The sequence below is a fragment of the Saccopteryx bilineata genome, chromosome 8 (assembly GCF_036850765.1).
Source record: "Saccopteryx bilineata isolate mSacBil1 chromosome 8, mSacBil1_pri_phased_curated, whole genome shotgun sequence".
Lineage (NCBI taxonomy): Eukaryota > Metazoa > Chordata > Mammalia > Chiroptera > Emballonuridae > Saccopteryx > Saccopteryx bilineata.
The window spans coordinates 98524633-98550553 of NC_089497.1; the positions used below are offsets into that span (position 1 = coordinate 98524633).

At 40.7% G+C, this 25921-nt stretch overlaps 1 protein-coding gene across 6 annotated transcripts in view; it reads left to right on the plus strand.

Annotated features, from left to right (window-relative positions):
• Positions 1-25921, plus strand: part of IFT80 (intraflagellar transport 80) — a 276992-nt gene that overhangs the window by 111107 nt on the left and 139964 nt on the right. For all 6 annotated transcript variants that reach the window (XM_066241592.1, XM_066241593.1, XM_066241591.1 and 3 more), the window contains 2 exons: positions 3583-3693; positions 5758-5826. In XM_066241592.1, the coding sequence (XP_066097689.1) occupies positions 3583-3693; positions 5758-5826 (180 nt within the window). The remainder of the gene's footprint in view (positions 1-3582; positions 3694-5757; positions 5827-25921) is intronic.

The window sequence follows — 25921 nt, forward strand, 5'->3', positions numbered from 1 at the left end:
AGAAAAAAGAAAGGAGAGAGAGAGAGAAAGTTAAGGGTTTTGGAGTGCAACCCTCATAGAGGAAAGGAAGAGAAGAGAAAAGATAATGTGAGATGTAACACTTATGGGTAGTGTAGTTCAAGGAGAGGAGAGAGTAAGACCGGTAGAGAGTTAATCGGCCAAATTGGAGGAGGAAAAAAAAGTATCAAGAATGAAGATAAGAGAAACAAACGAACAAATATAATAAAATGTGATAGGTTATAAAGTCTGCAGATTATTCTTGATTTTGAGAGGTTATCTTCTTGCTTTTTCTTTTCTCTCCCTCTTCCTGGTCGGTGACTCTGTACCCCGGGTTCTGCCCCTTTGGCACGCTCAGGTAGAGGTTTGCAGTTGATAAGTCTCTATGGCAATGTCATGTATTGTGCTTTAGTCTCGTTGGCAGTCGAAGCTCTTTAGCATTTATAGGCTCCGCCAGTGAGAGAGTCCGTGTTCCTGGAGCCTTTCTCCTAGTCTTTCCTTCCTCAATTAGTAGCCTGATAATTCAGCTATGGGGTTGCTGCTGCCTCTGCCTGGATAGTAAGAGGCTCAAAGAGCTGGCAACTCCCCACTCTATTTCCACTCAGCACAGGGCTCTGGGTAAGGCTCAGTCAGTCAGAGCTGCTAGCATAATCAGGCGGGCTTTCCGCCCACTCAAAGACCTCTGGCTCTGCCACTCTGTCTGGTAACACAAGCGGGCGCCCACTTCCGGGGCGCTTGGAGGAAACTCTCACTCACTGTCTGCGACCAGGATATCCGGCCAGCAGTCTCACGCTCTGAGTGAAACCCCCAACCGTAGGGGAAAGTTGCAGCGTTGGAATTGAGTCTCGCTCCGTCCCCGTGCGCGGCTTTTGCAAGGCGCTGGGGCGGCCCGAGATTCCGATTTGGCCCACACAAAGGCCCCTGACTCTGCCCCTCTGTGCGATAACACGGGCGCGCACTGCCGAGGCACTCGGAGGAATCGCTCACTCCTTATCTGCGCGCGCAAACCAGGATATGAGGCCGGCCGCGTTTCCCTCTGAGTGAAACACCCTCCAGCACACCGTTGGAATTAGTTCTCACTCCCTCCCGTGCGTGGCTTTCCCAGGGCGCTGGGGCTGCCCAGAGACTCTGCCCTCGGCCCACAGAAAGGCCTCTGACCCTGCCTCTCCATGGGGCAACACGGGCACCCACTCTCGGGGCCTAGGAAGAAATTCTCGCCCACTAACTGCGCACCGACCAGGAGACCGGTTAAAATGGCCGCTCCGCTTGTCTTTCTTTGTTTGGGTTTGGCGCTAGTGTTAGCTTGTATTGCCCGGGTTGCCACAGGATCAGATTTTCCTCGGCTTGGATCTGTATGCCACAGCCTGGTTCGGCCGTTTTTGTCGTGGCCTGGATCTATTCACCCCCTTTGCCCGCCTCAGTTTCTATATTCACAGTTACCAGAGAAAGCCGCCCTATTTAGGTTAGTGAGGAAGGCGGAGCATTTCTTACTCCCTATTTCCTTCGGGGTTTGGTTATATATTTAGCCAATTTTTCACTCAATCATACCTTTGGGTGTATTGCGAAGCATCTGGAAACTCCAAGTATAGGTTTTTCTGTTTCTGGTTGAAGATGTTGTTGAGTTTTGGGGGAGATTTATCGGTATCACTTCCTACCCTGCCATTACTCTGACGTCATCCCAACAATTGTTATTTTAAACTCTGCGTTTGGTAATTTAGTTTTATCTGATTCATTTAGGTCTTTTTCTGGGGATTTCTTTTTGTTCATTTGTGTAGCATTTTCCTGCCTTTGCATTTTCTGTGTGTAAAGGAAGGTATTGGCCCCTGGAGTACACTGGGTATGGCCTCCATTCCCTAGGTATGGTCTGTGTGCAAGCCCGCCACCCCATCTTCTGTTGCTGCCTAGGCTTTTGGGTTTGTGCGTTGCCAGTGCCTTGCCAGTAGGGCTGTTGCTGTGGTTTCCACCTCTCCTTCTCAGGAGTGGCTGTGATCACGTGCTCATGTGCACAAGCCTTGGTGGCCTTGGCCTTTGCTCCGCCCCCATGGTGGCGTTACGCTCGGTCCTGAGGGCACTGGAAGCACCTTTGCTCAGCTGTGGGTCTCTTCTTGTTTCCGTGCTTAGTCCCCACACTTGCAGGAGGAGCCCGCTCGGGGAACGGCTGCTAGCCTTGGCTCTACTGGCCGGGCAGGACTGCATGCCCATGCTCAGCTCAGTAGCAGAGCTCTGCCTGCTCTAGGCGTTTGGCTCCACCCTCGCGGGAGGAGCCAGCTCCCAAGTCAGGCCACAAGCCTTGGTTCTACGGTTGGTGCAAGGCTGTGCTCCTGCGCCCTTGCTCAGGGGCTGGTCTCCTCCCCTTCCTGGGTTCCCGCCCTTCTCCCGCAGGCTGGATTACAGGCTGCTGGCAGCTGGGCTTGACTACTTTTGCATGCCTACTCCTCCCCAGCCAGGCAAGACTGAGCTCACACGTGACCCAGTGGTGGCCAGCAGGCTTCCGCCCCTGCAAACAGAACTGCCCCTCTGCGTCCCGCTGCCGCCCGCCCTCCAGTGAGCCCTCAGCCGTGTGGGGTGCGTGCGCTGCAGCTCAGAATCTAACACTCATTACTGTAGACCCGAAAGCTCCCTCCTTCTAACCAACTTTGCTCTCAGTGCTGTGGGGGAGCTTGTTTGTCTGCTCTCCTGCTTCCCTTTGCTGGTATTGCTGTTTCCGGGGGAAATACTCACTTCAGATTTGGGGATTGACTTGTCCCAGGGGTTAGGGTGGCTGTCTCCCAAAATGTTTCTCCCTGTGCCTCCTAGATTATACTCTCTTCCTGTTACTCCGGTCTTCTCTTTCTGTCCCCCAGAGCCCCGGGTGAGTGGTTGTGAGATAGGTGTTGTGTGCGGTCCCTTTAAGAAGAATCCTGGGTCTGAGAAGTCAGTCTCTTTCTCACAAACAATATCCTGTCTTGTTTCCAGCTAAAAACTGTCCTTACGCCTCTTCTGGGCTCTGGGGCTGCAAGCTGGGGCTTTGTTCCTGGGACTCAGGACCCTCTTCTCTCTGCTAAACTCACTTCCTGCCATTCGAGTCTCTCCCTGCTGCCGTTTGCTCCGGGGAGCTGGGCAGCCCTCTGCGCATTTCCGCTTTTCCTACCAGTCTCAGTGTGGCTTTTTCAGTGTTCCTTGGTTGAAGAGTCGTTTTAGTTTAGTCCAAAGTTGGTTTTTCCAGATGATAGTTCTTAAAATTAGTTTGTAATCCACTTTGGTTCTGGGAGGTGGATGTTGGTACGTCTGTCTACTCCAGTGCCATGTTGTCTTCTCTTTCTTACATTTCTTTTGTCCTCTTTGGCCATATTCCAGAAGTTTTATTGTCCCTCTGAATTACCATAGCATCATATACATATTTTCTCTTACACCACTTGTTTCAAGGTTTTGTAATTTATTATTGTGCCTGTTTTCCAACAGATTTGTAGACTTATTGAGAGTATGAATAATTATATTATTTGCTCTTTTTTCTTTAGTGCCTAGCACCTTGCTAACTAGTCAACAGATGTTTGATTGAATAACTTATTTCAATAAAATAGATTTCTCAAATATAATTTCTTTTAGGTAAATTTCATCTGATTTCTAAATTAGGAAGAGTTGATAAAAGTGTAGAAGCTCACAATGGAGCAGTACTTGCAGGAAGATGGAATTATGAAGGAACAGCATTGGTTACAGGTAAGTTGTCTGGAAAAATGAATTTTTTTATTTTAAGTGAATGTCTTAAAAAATTAAAACAAATTTATTTATTTATTTTTAGAGAGAAAGAGAAGAGAAACATCAATTTGATGTTAAACTTATTTATGCATTCGTTGCTTAATTTTTGTATGTGCCCTGACTGGGAATCGAACTACAACCTTGACATATTGGGATAATGTTCTTACCAACTGAGCCAGGGCATAACTGAAATTTAAAAAAAAATTTCCAAAGGAACATAATATTTTCTTAGCCATAGTATTTCATTGTCTAATAGTGAATAATTAGCACAGTATTAATCTACACTGCTATATAATATTATAATTTAGAATATCACATTAATTACTAGTTTTCTCACCCTGGCCGGTTGGCTCAGCGGTAGAGCGTCGGCCTAGTGTGTTGGAGTCCCGGGTTCGATTCCCAGCCAGGGCACACAGGAGGGGCGCCCATTTGCTTCTCCACCCCTCCCACTCTACTTCCTCTCTGTCTTTCTCTTCCCCTCCCTCAGCGAGGCTCCACTGGAGCAAAGATGGCCCAGGCGCTGGGGATGGCTCTGTGGCCTCTGCCTCAGGTGCTAGAATGGCTCTGGACACAACAGAGCGACGCCCCAGAAGGGCAAAGCATCGCCCCCTGGTGGGCATGCCGGGTGGATCCCGGTCGGGCGCATGCAGGAGTCTGTCTGACCGCCTCCCCATTTCCAGCTTTGGAAAAATGGAAAAAAAAATTTACTAGTTTTCTCATATGATTTGTGGATAATATTCTATCAAAAAATGCTTTTGCCTTGCTCAAGTAGAGAGTAAATAAAAGGTCTAATTTAAAAATATTTACATTTATTTAACTGACCTCTTTCCTCTCACTTCCATCTTCTGTCCTACTGCAGGGATTCTCCTCTTTACCTATTATATTACCTATTGTTTTCTAACAAATTACCCCAAAAGTTAGATAATAAAAGGTAAGATAATAAATGTGTATTTTAACACAGTTTCTGTGAACTGTGGGGACAGGGAACATTATTACTAGGTGCGTCTGTCCCAGACTCAAGAAGTTGGATGCAGCTGTATCATATGAAAGCTTGATTAAGGCTGAAGGATTTGCCTCCAAGATAGCTTACTCATTTAGCGGTTGGCACAAGGTCTTCGTTCTTCTCTGACTGTTGGCAGAGGCCTTAGTTCCTCACCATATGGGCCTCTTCATAGGGTTGCTTGCTTTTTCCAACACATGACAGCTGGCTTCTCACCAAGTGAGTGATCCATGAGAGAACAAGATGGAAGCTACAACATGTCATATGACCCACTCTCAGAAGTTATACTCCATCGTTTCCACCACATATTAGGAGCAAGTCACTAAGTATAGTCCACACTGAAGGTGAGAGAAATTAGCACCCTTCTTATTATAAGGAGGATTAACAAAGAATTTGTGAATATGTTTTAAAATCACCACACCTATCCCATTGGTCTCTGTAGGACTTTTCTCTATGAATGGCTCCTTCTCTTGCATGTTTCTTCAACTCCTTTTCCAGTGGTTTCTTTTTTATAGCATAAGAGTGTTCATATGTCAGTCATCTGGGAAGCCATTGGGAAGAAGTAAAAATCTCTCTGTTTACCAGTAACTCTAATTACAACTTTCTCTTTTTTTTTTACCCCTTTCAGGCAAACTGTTTATAAAAGTAGTCACTGCCTCATCCATTCAGTCCTCAATTCATTGAAATTTGGCTGCAACTCTTCTTATTACAGTGAAAACACTTTTCTTACAATTCTAGGATGAAGATTTCAGTGAAAATTAAAGCATTATTTGAATAATATACTCATAAGTCTTCTAATATTAAACAAATATTTTTGTCATGGAAGTTAGGCTACTTCTATAAAATTATTTTAAAGTAATTTCAATTAAATCTTACATTTACAAAGCACTTTCATTTAATAATTAGAGTAAATTTTGTCTGAATTTAAAATATGTATTAATATAGATACTGCTGATTTTTATATGTAAATTTAATGTTTAAATTTATTTCTTATAGCTAAAAGTATCATTATTTTCTCTTTACAGTTGGAGAAGATGGACAAATAAAAATCTGGTCAAAGACTGGAATGCTAAGATCAACTTTAGCTCAGCAAGGTATATATTCTAATCAATAAAAATGTCTTAACATTTTCCTTTAAAAACAGTTTAACACTGTTTCTAAGACTCATTTTGGTCTGGTTCAATACCGGAAATCTCTAATTTCTATTTACACTTTTTTCTCTTACTTTCCATGTTGCCTGGTCGTGGTACTTTTGTTATTTAGACCAACAAATGCAGTTAGTTATAGGCTAATGATTCTTTTAAAAATAATTCTGAGGCCCTGGCCGGATGGCTCAGCGGTGGAGCGTCGGCCTGGCGTGCGGGGAACCTGGGTTCGATTCCTGGCCAGGGCACATAGGGGAGGTGCCATTTGCTTCTCCACCCCCCCCCCCCCCCCCTCCTTCCTCTCTGTGTCTCTCTTCCCCTCCCGCAGCCGAGGCTCCATTGGAGCGAGGATGGCCCGGGCGCTGGGGATGGCTTCTTGGCCTTTGCCCCAGGCACTGTTGTGGCTCTGGTCGCGGCAGGGCGATGCCCCGGAGGGGCAGAGCATCGCCCCCTGGTGGGCAGAGCGTTGCCCCTGGTGGGCGTGCCGGGTGGATCCCGGTCGGGCGCATGCGGGAGTCTGTCTGAATGTCTCTCCCCGTTTCCAGCTTCGGAAAAATACAAAAAAAAATAAAAATAAAAATAATTCTGAAGCATTATGAACTAGATATTCTGTTTAGAATAGGATTTGGTATCTAGTTAAAGTAAAGAATAGTAATAGGAAATACTGAGAATCTCCTGTCTTAAAACGTCCTAATAACTTTATAATATTAGCAAGCTTTCTAAATTATGTTGCACGTTTGATTTCTATACTAATGGAGGGGAGCAGCTACCCTGATGATCCAAAACCTGGTGAGCTACCAAGTAGCTCTAAGTAGCTACAACTATGTACTTAGAGCAAATCTCAGTGTTCCATGTTGATTGGGAAGGACCCATAAAGTCAGTCTATAAAGTGGCCATTTCTGTTGGGATTTAGATTACATATGATTTTTTTCTGTGTAGTAGATTTATTTTCCTGATTATATTTACCTAGGAACAATAAAGTAGTTTTAATGAGGACCTGAGAATTTATCAGCTGATATTCAGAAACAGGTTGCCAAAAAGCTGCTTGCAGACTACTGTTCAGATTATATGTTAAATTCATGTTGTGAAGCATCTCCAATAATTGACTTCTACATATTTCTAGCTTTCATTTTTTAAGTTGCTTACTCTTAAGATAATTTTAAAAGTTATATTTCTTTAGCTACACATTAACCAAATGTTAATAAAGGGACCAGAAGTACTTATTAGTACTTATCTCCTGAGGTTCAGTCTTTGCTACAGATAATCTTCAAGAAGAATATTTATCCATGAGTAGAAAATTTAGTTTTATAGAAGCCTTCATGGGTGAATTTTAGTTAGAAAAGACAGCTAATTTATTGGTACTTTAGTAATAAAGCGTACCTTTAGAAAATAAATTTTATTTTAGTTTCTAGTGGGCTTAGAGATTTGCTTTTGGTTTTATAATTTCTGTTAGGGCTATTTGCATTCTCACTTTATGATGTCTGACTTATGAGCAACTGACAGAATTTTTCTAGAGATCATTGTTCTTCAGAGAAATTCTGAAAGCTTCTATCACTACCCTCTATATTTGAATTCTTGCTTAAGACCGTTCATCAGTGTCCCCTAAGTCTTCTTCTGTTTCCTGAAATTCTTCCCAAACATCACCGTTGGACCCACCATTTTGGAATTTCCAAAGTCTAAAGCTGAAACCTAGAATAAGTTGTTTAATATAAACATTGTTAATCATAGAAGGTAGGTGACAGTACTATACTTGACCTGTGTAATGGGTCTGGAAACCAATTGCTACCTTTTTTATTTTCACTGAGAAAATGAATGTAGAGTTTTCAAATTTGCGAGGGCAGTTTTTCATAAATTAAAGACTTTGTAAATCAGAGGTCACAAATGTGGCCTTTGGGCTGAATCTGGCCCACTAGCATGGTTTAGAACTTATATTATAAGTTAGGATAGGCCCTGGCCAGTTGGCTCAGTGGTAGAGCGTTGGCCTGGCGTGCAGGAGTCCCGGGTTCGATTGGCGGCCAGGGCATACAGGAGAAGCGCCCATCTGCTTCTCCACCCCTCCCCCTCTCCTTCCTCTCTGTCTCTCTCTTCCCCTCCTGCAGCGAAGGCTCCATTGGAGCAAAGTTGGCCTGGGCACTGAGGATGGCTCTGTGGCCTCTGCCTCAGGCGCTAGAATGGCCCTCGTTGCAACAGAGCAATGCCCCAGATGGGCAGAGCATCGCCCCCTGGTGGGCATGCTGGGTGGATCCCGGTCAGGTGCATGCGGGAGTCTGACTGCCTCCCTGTTTCCAGCTTCGGAAAAATACAAAAAAAAAAAAAGTTATGATATTCTGGCCTGACCAGGCGGTGGCACAGTGGATAGAGCATTGGACTGGGACGCGGAGGACCCGGGTTTGAGACCCCAAGGTCACCAGCTTGAGCGCGGGCTCATCTGGTTTGAGCAAAGCTCACCTGCTTGAGCCCAAGGTTGCTGGCTCGAGCAAGGCGTTACTCAGTCTGCTAAAGGCCCACAGTCAAGGCACATATGAGAAAGCAATCAATGAACAACTAAGGTGTTGCAATGAAAACTGATGGTTCTCATCTCTTTCTCTTCCTGTCTGTCTGTCCCTCTCTTTGACTTTCTCTGTCTCTGTCACAAAAAAAAAGGATATTCCACACATAAATTTGGATTTTTGGTGTCTTGAAAATTGGAAGGTTTAGCAACATTAGGCCTTCTTTTCAGAATGAATATAATCAGTTGGAGTTCAGTAGTGGCTGCTCCATTTCTAGTTGGATTTTAAACTTCTCTTCTTATTTTTCTTACACTCTATTTACTTCACTAATTTATGTTAAATCAGAGAACACAACATAAATCTGAAGGTATTTGAATTTGCAACGCCTGCTTTCACTAATAGTGATCATAAAATCTTGATTGTTAGTATGTACTTTGCAGGAAGCACTTAAATCTGTTATTTTTAAGTATTAATTTTTAATAGATAATATTCACATGATTCAGAATTTAAAGCATATTAAAAGGTATAGTTTTGTTTTAAATACTATTTCTGTCATTCATATTACCCCTACTGTCCAGCTGCCCACATTCCCAGCAGCTGGCATAACTTTTTCTTGTGTAGCAAATATGTTTTTCTCTTTTCCTATTTTTTTGCTTTCATAAACAAGTGATTGAATACTATATCTACTACAATATGCTCTTTGCTTCTTTGTACTTGAGTCCTGAATTATCTTGGAGATAATGCTACATAGTTCTCTATCAGTAAATAAAAGCCTTCAAGTTGTTTTCCAAAATGAATGTATCATTTCATATTCCTGCTAGAAATACAAGAAAGTTCCAATTTCTCCACACTTGTTATTGTTTTTTTTTAAAATTTATTTATTAAATTTAATGCAGTGACATTGATAATTCAGGGTACATATGTTGAAAGAAAACATCTCTAGATTATTTTGACATTTGATTGTGCTGTGTACCCCTCCCCCAAAGTTAAATTGTCTTCTGTCACCTTCTATCTGATTTTCTTGTGCCCCTACCCTCCCCCAACCCCTCTCTCCTTCGCCCCCTCCCCCCTCCCTCCACCCCCCACCCCTGTTGCCATCACATTCTTGTTCATGTCTCTGAGTCTCTTTTTATGTCCCTTCTATGTATGGATTCATATAGTTCTTAGTTTTTTTCTGATTTACTTATTTCACTCCGTATAATGTTATCAAGGTCCATCCATGTTATTGTAAATGATCCGATGACATCATTTCTTATGGCTGAGTAGTATTCCATAGTATATATGTACCAAAGCTTTTTAATCCATACGTCCTCTGACGGACACTTGGGCTGTTTCCAGATCTTTGCTATTGTGAACAATGCTGCCACAAACGTGGGGGTGCATTTCTCCTTTTGGAGCTGTTCTATGGTGTTCTTGAGGTATATTTCTAAAAGTGGGGTAGCTGGGTCAAAAGGCAGTTCGATTTTCAGTTTTTTGAGAAATCTCCATACTGTTTTCCACAGTGGCTGCACCAGTCTTCATTCCCACCAGCAGTGCAGGAGGGTTCCCTTTTCTCCACATCCTCTCCAGCACTTATTCTGTGTTGTTTTGTTGATGAGCTCCATTCTGGCTGGTGTGAGGTGATATCTCATTGTGGTTTTAATTTGCATTTCTCTAATGATTAGTGATGTTGAACATTTTTTCATATGCCTGTTGGCCATCTGTATGTCCTCTTTGGAGAACTGTCTATTCATCTCTTTTGCCCATTTTTGGATTGGATTGTTTGTCTTCCTGGTGTTGAGATTTACAAGTTTTTTTTTTTTTCTTGTATTATTATTTATTAATTACTGTAGTATTTACATATGAACAACTCTAAACCCATTTTTTTTATAAATTTTTATTTTAATGGGGTGACATCAACAAATCAGGGTACACATATTCAAAGAAAACATCTCCAGGTTATCTTGTCATTTAGTTCTGTTGCATACCCATCCCTCAAAGAGAGATCGCCCTCCGTCACCCTCTATCCAGTTTTCTTTGTACCCCTCCCTCTCCCCTTCTTCCTCACCCTCCTTCCCTCCCCCCACCCCCCGTAACCACCACACTCCTGTCCATGTCCCTTAGTCTCGCTTCCATGTCCCAGCAATGTATGGAATCCTGCAGTTCTTGTCTTTTTCTGATTCGCCCATTTCACTCCGCACAATGTTATCAAAATTCCACCATTCTGCTGTAAGTGATCCGTTGTCATCATTTCTTCTAGCTGAATAGTTTACCATGGTGTATATGAGCCCCATCTTCTTTATCCAGTCCCCTATTTTTTTTTTACAGTGATTCAAAGCCTTTAAGCAAACTTTTGGCTAATACAGCAAGAATCCATAAAAGAGTAGTGTCCTTAACATGTTCACCAAGTCCAAATTGGCCCCATCACCATGCCAAATCCCTGAAAAAATGCAACCCAACCACAGTTCAGTTTATTAGGAGCTGTTACAGGGAGCAGGAGTCCAGGAGAAGTCCACACAGGAAAAGTCCACATGGCACTGGAATTGTTGTCACCATTCTATACTTTGCAGGTCATGTCCAAGTCCTAATGACCGCTGCTTTTAGCTGGTAATGATTCAGGTAGACTGGAAAAGCCATTTGCAGCATGCGTGGATATGGAGCTTCTGTTCTCCTCTGCCTGGAGAATTGAGACCAGGTTGCTTTTCCCTGGAGCTCTGCGACCGTGGCATGGTAAAGAGAACCTTGGGATACACTAAGCTGGGTGTCAAAGGTAAATTCATAATACAAGTTGGCAAAAGGGGGAAAGAGAGCTCTAAATTAGGAGTAGGTCCCAGCCTGAAATATGAGTGGGACGTTGGGGTAGGAGGGATAAAGGAAACAGTATATATTAAGCAAAGCAGCAGAAACTAGAACTATCAACACCCACAACAGAGATCTTTGAGGGAAGAATAAAAAACCTGACTATTCAGGCAAAACATAGTTAAGTGGCCCTTGTGCAAATGAGATCAGTTTACCTGCTTCTTGGAAGAAATACCCTAGGCTCGTCCATAGTGTCATAGATGGGGCCGACGGCCCTGGGCACCTTCAGCCTTCAGTGGCAAACTCCAGCTTTCTGGGCAAGGTTAGGTCATAGGTGGCTGGAACAGGGCTGGAAGAGACTGAACCCTCCCTTAGAGGAGCGAGGGGGAAGCCTACCTTCCGGTGTCCCTGTTTCCTCACAGCAGAGGCATGTAAGCCTGGCAGCCTTTATTTAGCTCAATGACCTTCCTTTCCACTATTGAAGTAGGACCCAGATGGCATCCTATGAGACCCCTTTGGGGCGTTGGAGCCTTTAAGGGTGTATCCTAAAAGCTGGTAGTTCCCCTGATCTCTATTGGGCTTTTTCTGCCTCTTGGTATCTTAAAAGCCATGCTCAGAAGATCTCGCTGAGGGCTTTGAGGATTCCCATCCGCCTATATAAACCTTTTCCATATATCTGGAGCTATTTGGAAAAAGACAAAACAGTGTTATTAGCTGGATCTAATAAAGAAGGTGGTAGTTTGCAGGCAAAAAAGATTTGGTGTCTCCTGTTCATCAGCCTTCAAAAGAAATGTAAATTTTTTTTTTTTTTTTTTTTTTTTAAGTAAAAAACATGATATGGTAGACCCGTAGGAGTCATTGGCCTGGTGTGCAGGATTCCCGGTTCGATTGCTGGCTAGAGCACACAGGAGAAGCGCCCATCTACCTCTCCACCTAACCCCTCTCCTTCCTCTTCGTCTCTCTCCTCCCGCCCGCAGCCAAGGCTCCACCGGAGCAAAGCCACCCCGGGCACTAAGGATGGCCCCATGCCCTCCGCCCCAGTCGCCAGAATGGCTCTGGTTGTAACAGAGCAACACCCCAGATGGGCAGAGCATTCCCCCCTGGTAGGCATGCCAGGTGGATCCCGGTCAGGTGCATGCAGGAGTCTGTCTGACTGCCTCCCCATTTCCATCCTCAGAAAAATACAAAAAATAAATAAATAAAAGAAAAAATACAACACCACCACCAACAACAACAAAAAAAGAAAGAAAAGAGGAAAGAAAAAAAAGGGCATTCCCTTGTGCTAAAGCTACAGGGAGCATGGAGTGAGTATGAGTATGTTCTATGAAACATGGAGCTCTATGTTGACATATATTCTTTGAAGAAGGAGGAACTGCTGAAATAGTTTATCAGCTTTTGTCCCTAAGACAGCAGTCTTTATAGTGGGAACACCATACGTAAATATTTGCTGTCTGTCTATAGATTAAGGGGGGAATATGGCAAATGCTGAAAAGCCATGATCTTTGTGCCCCTCCCCTCCCCCAACCTCTTCCCTCCCCTCCCCCCTCCCTGTAACCCCAACACTGTTTTTCATGTCTCTGAGTCTCATCTTTATGTCCCACCTATGTATGGAATCATATAGTTCTTAGTTTTTTTCTGATTTACTTCTTTCACTCAGTATAATGTTATCAAGGCCCATCCATGTTGTTGTAAAAGATCCTACATCATCATTTCTTATGGCTGAGTAGTATTCCATAGTATATATGTACCAAAGCTTTTTAATCCACTCGTCCTCTGATGGACACTTGGGCTGTTTCCAAATCTTTGCTATTGTGAACAATGCTGCCACAAACGTGGGGGTGCATTTCTTCTTTTCAAACAGTGCTATGGTGTTCTTGGGGTATATTCCTAACAGTGGTAAAGCTGGGTCAAAAGGCAGTTCGATTTTTAATTTCTTGAGGAATCTCCATACTGTTTTCCACAGTGGTTGCACCAGTCTGCATTCCCACCAGCAGTGCAGGAGGGTTCCCTTTTCTCCACATCCTTGCCAGCACTTATTCTGTGTTGTTTTATTGATGAGCGCCATTTTGACTGGTGTGAGGTGATATCTCATTGTGGTTTTAATTTGCATTTCTCTAATCATTAGTGATGTTGAACATTTTTTCATATGCCTTTTGGCCATCTGTGTGTCCTCTTTGGAGAAGTGTCTATTCATTTTTTTTGCCCATTTTTGGATTGGATTGTTTGTCTTCCTGGTATTAAGTTTTACAAGTTTTTTATAAATTTTGGTTATTAACCCCTTATCAGATGCTATGTCAAATATCTTCTCGTATTGTGTAGTTTGTCTTTTTATTCTGTTCTTATTGTCTTTGGCTATGCAGAATCTTTTTAGTTTGATATAGTCCCATTTGTTTATCCTGTCTTTTATTTCACTTGCCTGTGGAGACAAATCAGCAAATATATTGCTGCGAGAGATGTCAGAGAGCTTACTGCCTATGTTTTCTTCTAAGATGCTTATGGTTTCACGGCTTACATTCAAGTCTTTTATCCATTTTGAGTTTATTTTTGTGAGTGGTGTAAGTTGTTGGTCTAGTTTCATTTTTTTGCAGGTAGCTGTCCAGTTTTCCCAACACCATTTGTTGAAGAGGCTGTCTTTACTCCATTGTATTGTCTTACCTCCTTTGTCAAATATAAGTTGTCCCTAGAGCTGTGGGTTTATTTCTGGGTCCTCTGTTCTGTTCCATTGATCTATATGCCTGTTCTTATGCCAGTACCATGCTGTTTTGAGTACAATGGCCTTATAATATAACTTGATATCTGGAAGTGTGATACCTCCCGCTTTTTTCTTTTTTTTCAAGATTGCTGAGGCTATTCGTGTTCTTTTTTGGTTCCATATAAATTTTTGGAATATGTGTTCTATGTCTTTGAAGTAAGTCATTGGTATTTTAATTGGTATTGCATTGAATTTATAAATTGCTTTGGGTAATATAGACATTTTAATGATGTTTATTCTTCCTAACCATGAGCACGGTATATTTCTGTTGGATTACTTTGTTTATCATTATGTAGTGGCCTTCTTTATCTCTTACTATATCCTTTGTTTTAAAGTCCAGTTTGTCTGATATAATTATTGCTTCCCCAGCTTTTTTTTCATTTCCATTTGCATGACATGTTTTTTTCCATCTTTTTACCTTCAATCTATGGTATCTTTTATTCTAAGACGTGTCTCTTGTAGACAGCATATGTATTGGTCCTGTTTTCTTATCACGCAGCTACCCTATGTCTTTTGTTTGCATCATTTAATCCATTTACGTTTAAGGTTATCATTGATATGAATTTGTTTATTGCCATTTTCTTCTTTATAGGTGTATTCCTTTTTTGTTGTATTCTTTTTTTACTTTGATCTGTTTACAACAGACCCCTTAACATTTCCTGCAGCATTGGTTTGGTTGTAATGAATTCCTTGAGTTGTTTTTTGTCTGTGAAGCTTTTTATTTCTCCTTCGATTTTAAACGATAGCCTTGCTGGATAAAGTAGTCTTGGTTGTAGGTTCTTGTTGTGCATTACTTTGAATATTTCTTGCCATTCCCTTTTGGCCTCAAGTGTTTCTGTTGAGAAGTCGGATGTCATTTCAAAGGGGCTCCGTTGTAGGTGATAACTTTTTTTTCTCTTGCAGCTTTTAATATTTTCGTTTTATCGCTTAGCTTTGGTATTTTAATTATGGTGTATCTTGGTGTAGGTTTCTTTGGGTTTCTCTTTAATGGAGTCCTCTGTGCTTCTTGGACTTGTGAGAGTTTCTCTTGCATTAATTTAGGGAAGTTTTCAGCTATGATATGATTGAACAAAGTCTCTATCCCTTGTTCTTTTTCTTCTTCTTCAGGAACCCCTGTGATGCGGATGTTATTTCTCTTCATGTTGTCACAGAGCTCTCTAAGGGTTTTGTAAAGCCAGTAGCCAGGGCCACCATCACAACAGCCCGGCCCATGCAGGTTTGCATTGGATTCGGACAGTCAGTAAAGAAACAACGGAGCCAAAAACTGATGGGCTGTCATTTTTAATTCTAGCTTGCACCTGTCGGGCAAGTAAAAACACACACTGGGCTCCAAAACCCACTCAAATTCAGTGCTCACAAAGCTACTGACTTATCCGAGTTTCCTAGAATCAAAGGTTTCTAGCTCACCAGCCTTATTCACCTCTGTTCCCCATCTCCTTCCTTCTCCATCGTCAAACTGCACAAACTGGCCTCTCACTCAATACTCCGCCATCTTGGCTGCTTCTCCTGGTCACTTGGCCTCTTTCTGCTCTCCTCTCTGCTCTCTCCTCTAATCATAATCTCAGGAACCAAGAGCGTGCAAGCTCCCGTTCTGCCCCTATTTTATAGTGTCGATTCAAAACCTTTTATCCAATATACAAAATAGGGAAGTCTCTAATATAAAGTCACTTCTGTGAGGCATGATTGGATTGTACTGCCCCACATCAAAAAGGGTGGGAAAGGCTTAATCCCAAAACCAAGCTCCAGGCTACAAGGATTTTGCCTGCCCACCGCCTGCCCCCAACACACATTAATATCACCTGGGCGATGGCCTCACGTGGGCAGCGCTATCTTTAACAAAGTGAGCATAACATATTTTATCTGCCCAACAGGGTTCCTCCTACTTTTTGAGTCTCTTTTTTCTTTTCTTCTCTGCTTTCATGCCTTCATTCCAGTTGTCCTCCAACTCGCTGATTCGATCCTCAGCTGTATCTATCCTGTTTTTAATTCCTTCCATTGTGGTCTTTATTTCTGATATTGTATGTGACATCTACGACTGATTCTTTTTTTACTTGCTATTTCTTTATTTAGGTGTCCATAATGACCATCCATTGTTGTTCTAAGATCCCTAAGCATCCTTACAATCATTATTTTGAACTCTGCATCTGGAAGTTTGATTATTTCCATATCACTCAGTTCATCTCCTGAAGGTGTCTCTTGTGGTTTCATTTGGATTGCACTTCTTTGTCTTCTCATTGTCTGTTTTTGGGTTTTTTATTTGTAGAGTTGGTTGAGTCTAGGCTTGGTGTTGTCTGTCTCCAGTATTTAGTTATTTCTATGTCTTCTTGGGTTGGTATCAGCTGTTATCTGTAATCCACTTTTGAATTTGGGCAGCTTTGAAATCTTGATTTATTTGTTTTCTTAATCAGTGATAGTCTTTTTACTGATATCAGCAGGGAGCTTTCTTGAAACTGTATCCAGGAATGCAGTGGGTGTAACCTGAGACTCTGAAGGCCTCTTTAGCCAATTAATCCTTTTTGGGGCAGTGTGTTTTCTCAGCTTCAGTAGGGGGAGGTGTATCTCTGATCTTCATGGAGACCTGAGTTACTGCCCCTCTTCCCCACTTCTTGTTTTCAGCTGTGTCTTTTTGTGCTGATTGGAGCTGGATAGATGTCCGGAGATCTCTGATCCAGAAGCAATTCAGCTCTGTTTTGTGAAAGGTTCAGTCCCTCCCCCAGCTATGGCCGCCTCCAGCACGGATGTGTCAGCTTTTTTAGTTCGTCTCCTTCATTCCTAGCCCCTCACAGTCTGTCCCTCTCCCTGTCCTTTTCACTTGGGAGATAAGCTGGTCTTTTCAACACACCTTGCTCTCTGGTCACCAGGCAAGTGGCTGTGAGCAGTAGTTTCTCCCCTTTTCCCTTGTGTGAGATCCCGTTTGGGCTCTCAGCCTCACCCCCCTCCCCTCCATTCCTGTAAGCAGGGGAGATTCATGCGCTCCCTACCAGGTTTTTTGTGGCTTCTTCTTTGCTCCTTGGTTTTTGAGAGCTGTTCTTGTAGTTCAGAGTTGGGTTTTCATGCTGATTTTTCCTAATTGATTTGTATTCCAGTTTGGTGGTGAGAGCTGGGCGTCTGTGCATCTGCCTACTCCGCTGCTATCCCCCAGGTCCTGGTTGTCTTTTTTATTATAGTCATCCCAGTAAGTGTAAATTGGTATCTCATTTTAATGTTTAATTTGCATTTCCCTGATGGATATTGATATTGAGCATCATTTTATGTCTTATTGGCCATTTGTATATCTTCTTTAAAGAAAAAACTATTGAAATCTTTTGCACACTTTTCTTTTTTTCTTTTTTTGTTTTGGTAAATGCGAGGAGGGGAGACAGAGAGACAGACCCTCACATGTGCCCCGACTGGGATCCACCCAGCAATCTCCATCTGGGGCCAGTGCTCTACACATCTGGGCACACTTTTTATTTCATTTTATTTTTTATTTTTATTTTTTGTATTTTTCTGAAGCTGGAAACGGGGAGAGACAGTCAGACAGACTCCCGCATGCGCCCGACCGGGATCCACCCGGCACGCCCACCAGGGGCGACGCTCTGCCCACCAGGGGGCGATGCTCTGCCCCTCCGGGGCGTCACTCTGCCGTGACCAGAGCCGCGACCAGAGCCACTCCAGCGCCTGGGGCAGAGGCCAAGGAGCCATCCCCAGCACCCGGGCCATCTTTGCTCCAATGGAGCCTTGGCTGTGGGAGGGGAAGAGAGAGACAGAGAGGAAAGGGCGGGGTGGAGAAGCAAATGGGCACTTCTCCTATGTGCCCTGGCCGGGAATCGAACCCGGGTCCCCTGCACGCCAGGCCGACGCTCTACCGCTGAGCCAACAGGCCAGGGCCTGGGCACACTTTTTAATGCGGTTGTCTATTTATTGTTGAGTTGTAAGATTTCTTTATCCTAGTTAATAGATTTGTTAGATATGATTTGCAACTCTTCTTTTCTATCCATTCTATATCCTTTTACCTTTCTTGGTATGTTTTAAAACACAAATTTTGAATAAGTTTGATGTATCCAATTTCTAAAAATATTTTATTTATTGGCCCTGGCCAGTTGGCTCAGTGGTAGAGCATTGACCTGGGTGTGAAAGTCCCAGGTTCAATTTCTGGTCAGGGCACACAGGAGAATCTACCATCTACTTCTCTACCCCTTCTCCTTCTCTCTCTCTTTTTTTCTCTCTCTTTCCCTCCTGCATCCATGTCTTGAATGGCCTGGGTGCTGAGGATGGCTTCATGGCCTTGCCTCAGGTGCCAAAATAGCTTGGTTGCTGAGCAATGGAACAGTGGCTCAGAAGAGCTGAGCATCCCTTGGTAGGGGGCTTTCCAGGTAGATCCTTCTTGGGGCACATGAGGGAGTCTATCTCTGCCTCTGTCTTAAAAAAAAAAAAGATTTATTTATTGATTTAGAGAAAGAGAAAGGGGGGGAAGGAGCAGGAAGCATCAACTCATAGTAGTTGTTTCTTGTATAAGCCTTGACGGGGCAAGCCTGGGGTTTCAAACACAGCATTCCAGGTTGACACTTTACTGCAGCACGACAGGCCAGGCCCAATTTTTTCTTTAATTGCTTCTGCTTTTGGTGTCATACCTATGAAACCATTGCCTAAAAACAAACTAAATTAAGTATATAAAGATTTGCAGTTATATTTTTTCTAAAAGTTTTAGAGTTTTAGTGCTTGCATTTAGATCTAAAATCATTTTGAGTTAGTGTTTGTATGTAGTGTTTATTTTGGAGCAGGATGAATGGTGCTGTTTTTTTTTTCTTCCTCCTAACTACACGGGCCAATAGGATTTTCTTAAAAGCTAAAATAGAGATTATGTCATATACTATAGGTAATTTTATTATATATTTATAGCCTGTAATGATATTTTCCATGAACATTCCAAATAGTTATAATTTTTTTAACATCAAGAGACTGTAAAAAGGCCCATCATTTTTATCCTATTTGAATTCTATGTATTCTTTTCAACTTTAAAGTTTATCTTAATTATAAGATTAATTGCAAAATTAAACCAGATAGATTTTTCTTATTTTAGTTAACCTACTGGTATTTCAACTGAGTAATCTGATATTTTTCCTAGATTAAGGATTACAAAGTTACCACAGGACTATGCATTTAATATTTGAGTTTTTGACTATTGATGCCACCCACACACTTTCCTAATAAGGCAGAGACTTTTCCTGCTTTATCACTGGGAAAAATTATTAGAGACATTAAGTTATAATGACATTAACATCAAAGGAAGCATTCCTGGTTATTTATAAGGTCTGTTTGCTATATTAGAAACTGCAAGTTTTGAGGGTGATTATAAATCTGAACTACTGCAAGTTGGATGCTGAAGTCTCAAGTAAGAAGGTCAAGTTAAGTGGGGGTGGGAAACTCCTGCCTCCTTTGAGGAGAAAAGCTGTAAATCTTGGCAGAAAAATGAAATAAGCCTAAATTATTGTAAAACTTGAAATTTAGTAAACAATGATGAAAGCATCCTTGTGATTTTTGCTACTTTTATGTTAATTATACTTATTCTTTGATGAATAGAAACTAATTCCTGAATTTCTTTCTTTTTTAATTTCAGTGGGGTTTATTTTGTTTGTTTTCTTTTGAGAGAGAAAGACAGATAGACAGGAAGGGCGAGAGAAAAGAAGCATCAACTCATAGTTGTGTCACTTTAGTTGTTCAGTGATTGCCTCTCGTATGTGCTTTACTTGAGGGGCTCAGGCTGAGCCAGTGACCCCTTGCTCAAGTCAGTGACTTTGGGCTCAATCCAGTGACCATGGGGTCATGTCTGTGATCCCATGCTCAAGCCAGTAAACCTGTACTCAAACTGGCAACCTTAGGGTTTCAAACCTCGGTCCTCAGTGTCCTAGGTTGATGCTCTCTCCACCAGTCAGTCTAATTTTAGTGTTTTTTAAATGAATTTTTGGGGTAACATTGATTAATAAAATTAAATAGGTTTCACTAGATTCATTTCTTAATGATTGGACTAGATATACAAAAAGAAAAAGTCACAGTCATTACCTTCTCCTCTGATACAGAAGAAGGATTAATTCCAAGTTTTTTTGGGGAAACATTGACTTAGGTTAAAAATGATTGGGCGGCTGGGTGAAAAGGTGAAGGTATTCCTGCTCTGTGGGCAATAAGCTCACCATATCTCCCAGGTTCATGGGCTCCAGAGGAAGCTTGTTTTTATTTAAAGTCATGACTTACAAAGGACATTTTTTTTTCTTTTAAGATTTTATTTGTTGATTTTAGCAAGAGGAGAGAGAGAAATGGGGGCAGGAAGCATCAACTCATAGTTGTTGTTTCTGGGCAGCTACTTGACCAGACAAGCCCAAGGTTTTGAGCCAGTAGCCTCAGTGTTCCAGGTTGATGTCTTATCCACTGCGCCACCACAGGTCAGGTCATTATTTTTTCAATTGAGAAAAAGAGCACAGCTCTGTTCATCAGGAGCACCTGCATCACCGTCCCTGTTTTCTTCTTTGCTGCTGCTAGTGGCAATGTGATGACTTACTCTACTGTTTGAAACTATTTAATTAAGGTATGCATTCTTGTTTATAAATGCCTGATTTAAAAAGAAAAAAAGGTAAGGAATTAAGTGAAGAAGAAAACTCCGACACAACAATATGGTGATTACAAGAGGAAAAGGGGGTGGAGGGAGGTAGAAGAGGCAGAGGGGGACAAATGGTGATGGGAAGAGACTTGACTTGGAGTGGTGAACACACAATACAATATACAGATAATATATTATAAATAGAAATAACTCTTACTATTACCTCTGAGATTTTTCCTTATTAGATAAAGAAGTGTGTAGCCTGGGGATAATTATGTTTAAACCCTATTTTGCGTTACATTATATATTTTAATTATAGATTAAAATTGGAATAGAGTATTGCAAACTTTTTCACATTATATTCATATGGAAGAATGGAATGACAAAACACGGAACCTTTTCAAAATAAGTTTAATAAAGGAAATAAACTGGAGATATAAATAACTATAATTAAGGCAGAAAGCTCATTGCTATAAGGTGCTGTTGGGGTCAAGGAAGGCAGAGGTTAATACTTGTGGGGGAGAAAGTATCAGCAAAGCTTCCTGGCAAATATTGCAGTATCTTTTGACTGAGCTTTGAAGCGTGAAGAAATTAGGTAAGGACGTAGGCTCATTGGCAATGGATTCTTGCTGCAGAGGAAGTTAGATGATCAGAAGTTTAAAGATGGACCAGCCTAAGATGTGGAAGTCAGGAGAGTGAGTGCACTCCCTCTGGGCCAAGATGGAGGTTGTGAGAGGGACTGCCAGGGTACCAAGACACTGATGGTTTCAGAGCTAAATGGAGGGGTTTGGACTGTTCCGTAAGTCTTTTATTCTAAAACCTTCAAAAAAATTGAGCAGGAGAGTAAGAGATAAAGGATGTCTTTTAGGAAGATGACTTTAGCTGTAATCTGTAGGGTAAAAGTAGAGGAGATAGAGGTGAAATGGTTGTGGCCTGTAAGGAGGTTGCTGAACTCTTCCGTGTTAGTGTGGATTAAAGCTTGTGGACAAAGGCAGTGGTGATAGTAGTTGAAAAAAACCCAAATAGTTCTTCTGGCAGAGTGGAATGGCTAAGATAAAGAATTCAGAGAGAAGAATAAATGAGGGCATATTTGTGGAGCGATGATCGTGTGGAACTTGTAGAGTTTAAAGTTCTGACGTGTCTTTAGGGCAAGTGAAAAAGTTAGGGCTTCAGGTAGAAGCTGAAATATTAATGTGAGAGTCATTTACAGAAAGGTGAAAGGTGAAGCAATAGGGGAAGTTGAGATCCCCAAGGGAGAGGTGGCTGATGAAAAACTAAAGAAACAAATGCCTTCATTTAAACTTTTTCTCTGAGGACATACATAACCAAAGATTTTTTTAAATGTAGTAAATCATACTTGATTACATTAGTACATGTCCCTACAAATAAAATGAAGGGAAATAATTCTTGCTTTTTGAATTTTTAATGATTTGGTAACAAAAAAAATTGAGTACTTACTACCATGAACAACACAACAAACAAACGTTTCTTATTGCATTACAAAGTAATTTCTAGTAGTAGTCACTGGATAGTGCCCCAAGCACTCTCTTTATATTCATTCAATGTAGACCTATATTGCATTCAGGGCAAAGAGAGCTAATGCTTCATTATAACAGTGAAGCGTTTATTTCAAAAGCATTCTTAAAAACATTCAAAAACAACATTTTTAGGGGATACCTTTTAGTATGAATGTGAAAAACATGGTATATTTGACCATGTACTTCCTTAAAACAATTGAAATACATTTTTGTCTCCTCTTCTGTGGTTTTAAATGCCTTCAACAGGTTGAAAGAATTTAGATAATTTGTTTTACAGAGAGATAAGGGTCTGACATTTAACACAACCCCAGGTGCATGTGGTTTCTTAAAAAATGTCAAAAAGGTCACATGATCTTATTGTACAAAGTCAGAAAAACAAGATCTTTTTGAGTGTCTTAACTGCAACGGAACATAGATAAAAATTCCCGATATAAAAGACAAGAAATTATTTATAAAACTATTTCTGCCTATTTTTTGTTAATGATGAAATTAAAAATATTTTACTACATAGTTGCTAAACTTTTTTGTTTCAAAGTTATTTAATCTGAAAGGCTGAATTTGTTTCCATACTGACTTTGCAAAGTGAAGCATAGCAACTGGGAATAATTCAGTGCTTTAATAACTGTTTTTTTAAAGCATTTGAAATATAGATTTGTTTCAAATGCTAATGGATGGATTTCATCATAATAGAAATCATTATTTTCTTTCTGAAGCTAATTCATTCACTTTCAATAATGACCTTTATTGGAACCACCCAAATTGTGAGTTTACAGTGATACATTCATATATACAGTAGTTTCACACTTAATATTTTATTGTAAATAATAAAAGATGAATATAAAATTAAGACTTTTCTTAGTTGTTGATATTTTATCTATTTTAAATATTGATGGTTAGGAAGATTGAATTAATAAGATGTAGCTATTGGTCTTATTTAAGGTTTGGAACATAAATAGCTTCATATTTGTTTTTTGATTGAAGGAATATGGTTAAAAATCACATGCTATAACAAAGGAATTACTTAAGTTTTTCTCCATTAGTTTATTTTGTTTTAAACCATAATTATTATACCTGTTTCTTAAACATAATTAATGTTTAAAATATTGTTTTCTAAACAGGGAATGAATAAACTTCATGTCCCAAAAGGGAAAATAAGTATTCTGAAGACCTATAAGTTTTATAAACAAGGAAATGGTGACACAACTGACTTAATGGGGCCACAAATTCTATATTAAAAGAGGATAAAAGCGTCCCTAGCTCCTCATCCTATACCCCAACCATGCCTTTCACCACAGCTGAAGGGACGAGTCACATCCTGTATAAAGCAATGGGAGTTGTATTTACTGAATTATTTCTTTGGAGTTAGATGTTCGTCCTTGTTTAGTATACACTCCATGAAAGTATAATTTTACTGAGTGTAGTCATGAAGACTTGATAATCTATAATTAAAATATGTAAATCTAATTTTTTGCACAATAATTACGACTTTAAATGGGACAACTATAATTATAGCTCCTTATCAAATAAGCTTTCCTTTCTTATTCCCTTCCAGTCCTCATCCAAGAACCACATTTGAGATATGTGAAATTTTTATTTACATTTCTTGGGGAGTTTATGGGAATTGAATTCTGTTCAATTGGAGATTTACTTTTGAAACCCAGGTCAGCTCCTGACAATTCCCAGAGAATATCAAGAAAAGTACAGAAAAAGGAGGACTATCTTCTCAGGTTGGCCATCTCACTGGCCATCCATTAGGTCCCTCTGATAACAGAACAATCCTAGATGTCATAAACTGGACAGGATATTTCGACCCAATATAACATGTTTAACTGAAACTGTAGAATGCATGTATTAGGATTTTTTTGAACTGTATCTCAATTAGACTTTCTAAGTTTTGCATACCACTGAGACTTGCTCCCAGTTGTGTTCTAGTTGGGAAGAAAATGGCACAAAAAGAGAAGGATGCATTGAACACAAGTTTTTATCTTACTGAAATTTATTCCCTATTGATTACTGATTACCTCCTGTTGATTAGCATCAGTTGGATTTGCCATTTATTTTTATTTTTATTTTTTTTTGATTAATTTTGATGGGGTGACATTGATAAAATTGTCTTCTGTCACCTTCTAACTGGTTTTCTTTGTGCCCCTCCCCTTCCCCAACCCCCTCCCTCTCTTCCCCCCCACCCTGTAACCCCAACACTGTTGTACATGTCTCTGAGTCTCATTTTTATGTCCCACCTATGTGTGGAATCATATAGTTCTTAGTTCTTTCTGATTTACTTATTTCGCTCAGTATAATGTTATCAAGGCGCATCCATGTTGTTGTAAAAGATCCAATGTCATCATTTCTTATGCCTGAGTAGTATTCCATAGTATATATATACAAAAGCTTTTTAATCCATTCATCCTCTGATGGACACTTGGGCTGTTTCCAGATCTTTGCTATTGTGAACAATTCTGCCAGAAACATGGGGGTGCATTTCTTCTTTTCAAACAGTGCTATGGTGTTCTTGGGGTATATTCCTAACAGTGGTAAAGCTGGGTCAAAAGGCAGTTCAATTTTTAATTTCTTGAGGAATCTCCATACTGTTTTCCACAGTGGCTGCACCAGTCTGCATTCCCACCAGCAGTGTAGGAGGGTTCCCTTTTCTCCACATCCTCGCCAGCACTTATTCTGTGTTGTTTTGTTGATGAGCGCCATTCTGACTGGTGTGAGGTGATATCTCATTGTGGTTTTAATTTGCGTTTCTCTAATAATTAGTGATGTGGAGCATTTTTTCATATGCCTATTGGCCATCTGTGTATCCTCTTTGGAGAAGTATCTATTCATTTCTTTTGCCCATTTTTGGATTGGATTGTTTGTCTTCCTGGTATTAAGTTTTACAAGTTCTTTATAAATTATGGTTATTAACCCCTTATCAGACACATTGTCAAATATATTCTCCCATTGTATAGTTTGTCTCTTTATTCTGTTCTTATTGTCTTTAGCTGTGCAGAAGCTTTTTAGTTTGATAAAGTCCCATTTGTTTATCCTGTCTTTTATTTCACTTGCCTGTGGAGACAAATCAGCAAATATATTGCTGTGAGAGATGTCAGAGAGCTTACTGCCTATGTTTTCTTCTAAGATGCTTATAGTTTTACGGCTTACATTTAAGTCTTTTATCCATTTTGAGTTTACTTTTGTGAGTGGTGTAAGTTGGTGGTCTAGTTTCATTTTTTTGAAGGTAGCTGTCCAATTTTCCCAACGCCATTTGTTGAAGAGGCTGTCTTTACTCCAATGTATGCTCTTAACTCCTTTGTCAAATTCAGTTGTTGATAAAAGTGTGGGTTTCTTTCTGGGTTCTCAGTTCTGTTCCATTGATCTGCATGCCTGTTCTTATGCCAGTACAAGGCTGTTTTGAGTACAATGGCCTTATAATATAACTTGATATCCGGAAGTGTGATACCTCTCGCTTTATTCTTCCTTTTCAAGATTGCTGAGGCTCTTCGTGTTCTCTTTTGGTTCCATATAAAATTTTGGAATATGTGGTCTATATCTTTGAAGTATGTCATTGGTATTTTAATTGGTATTGCATTGAATTTATAAATTGCTTTGGGTAATATAGACATTTTAATGATGTTTATTCTTCCTAACCATGAGGATGGTATATGCTTCCACTTGTTTGTATCTTCCTTAATTTCTTTTATCAATGCTTTGTAATTTTCTGAGTACAAGTCTTTAGTGTCCTTGGTTAAATGTACTCCTAGGTACTTTATTTTTTTGGTTGTAATTGTGAAGGGGATTGTTTCCTTAATTTCTCTTTCTGACTGTTCATTGTTGGTGTATAAAAATGCCTCTGATTTCTGAGTATTGATTTTATATCCTGCCACTTTGCTGAATTCAATTGTCAGGTCCAGTAGTTTTTTGACTG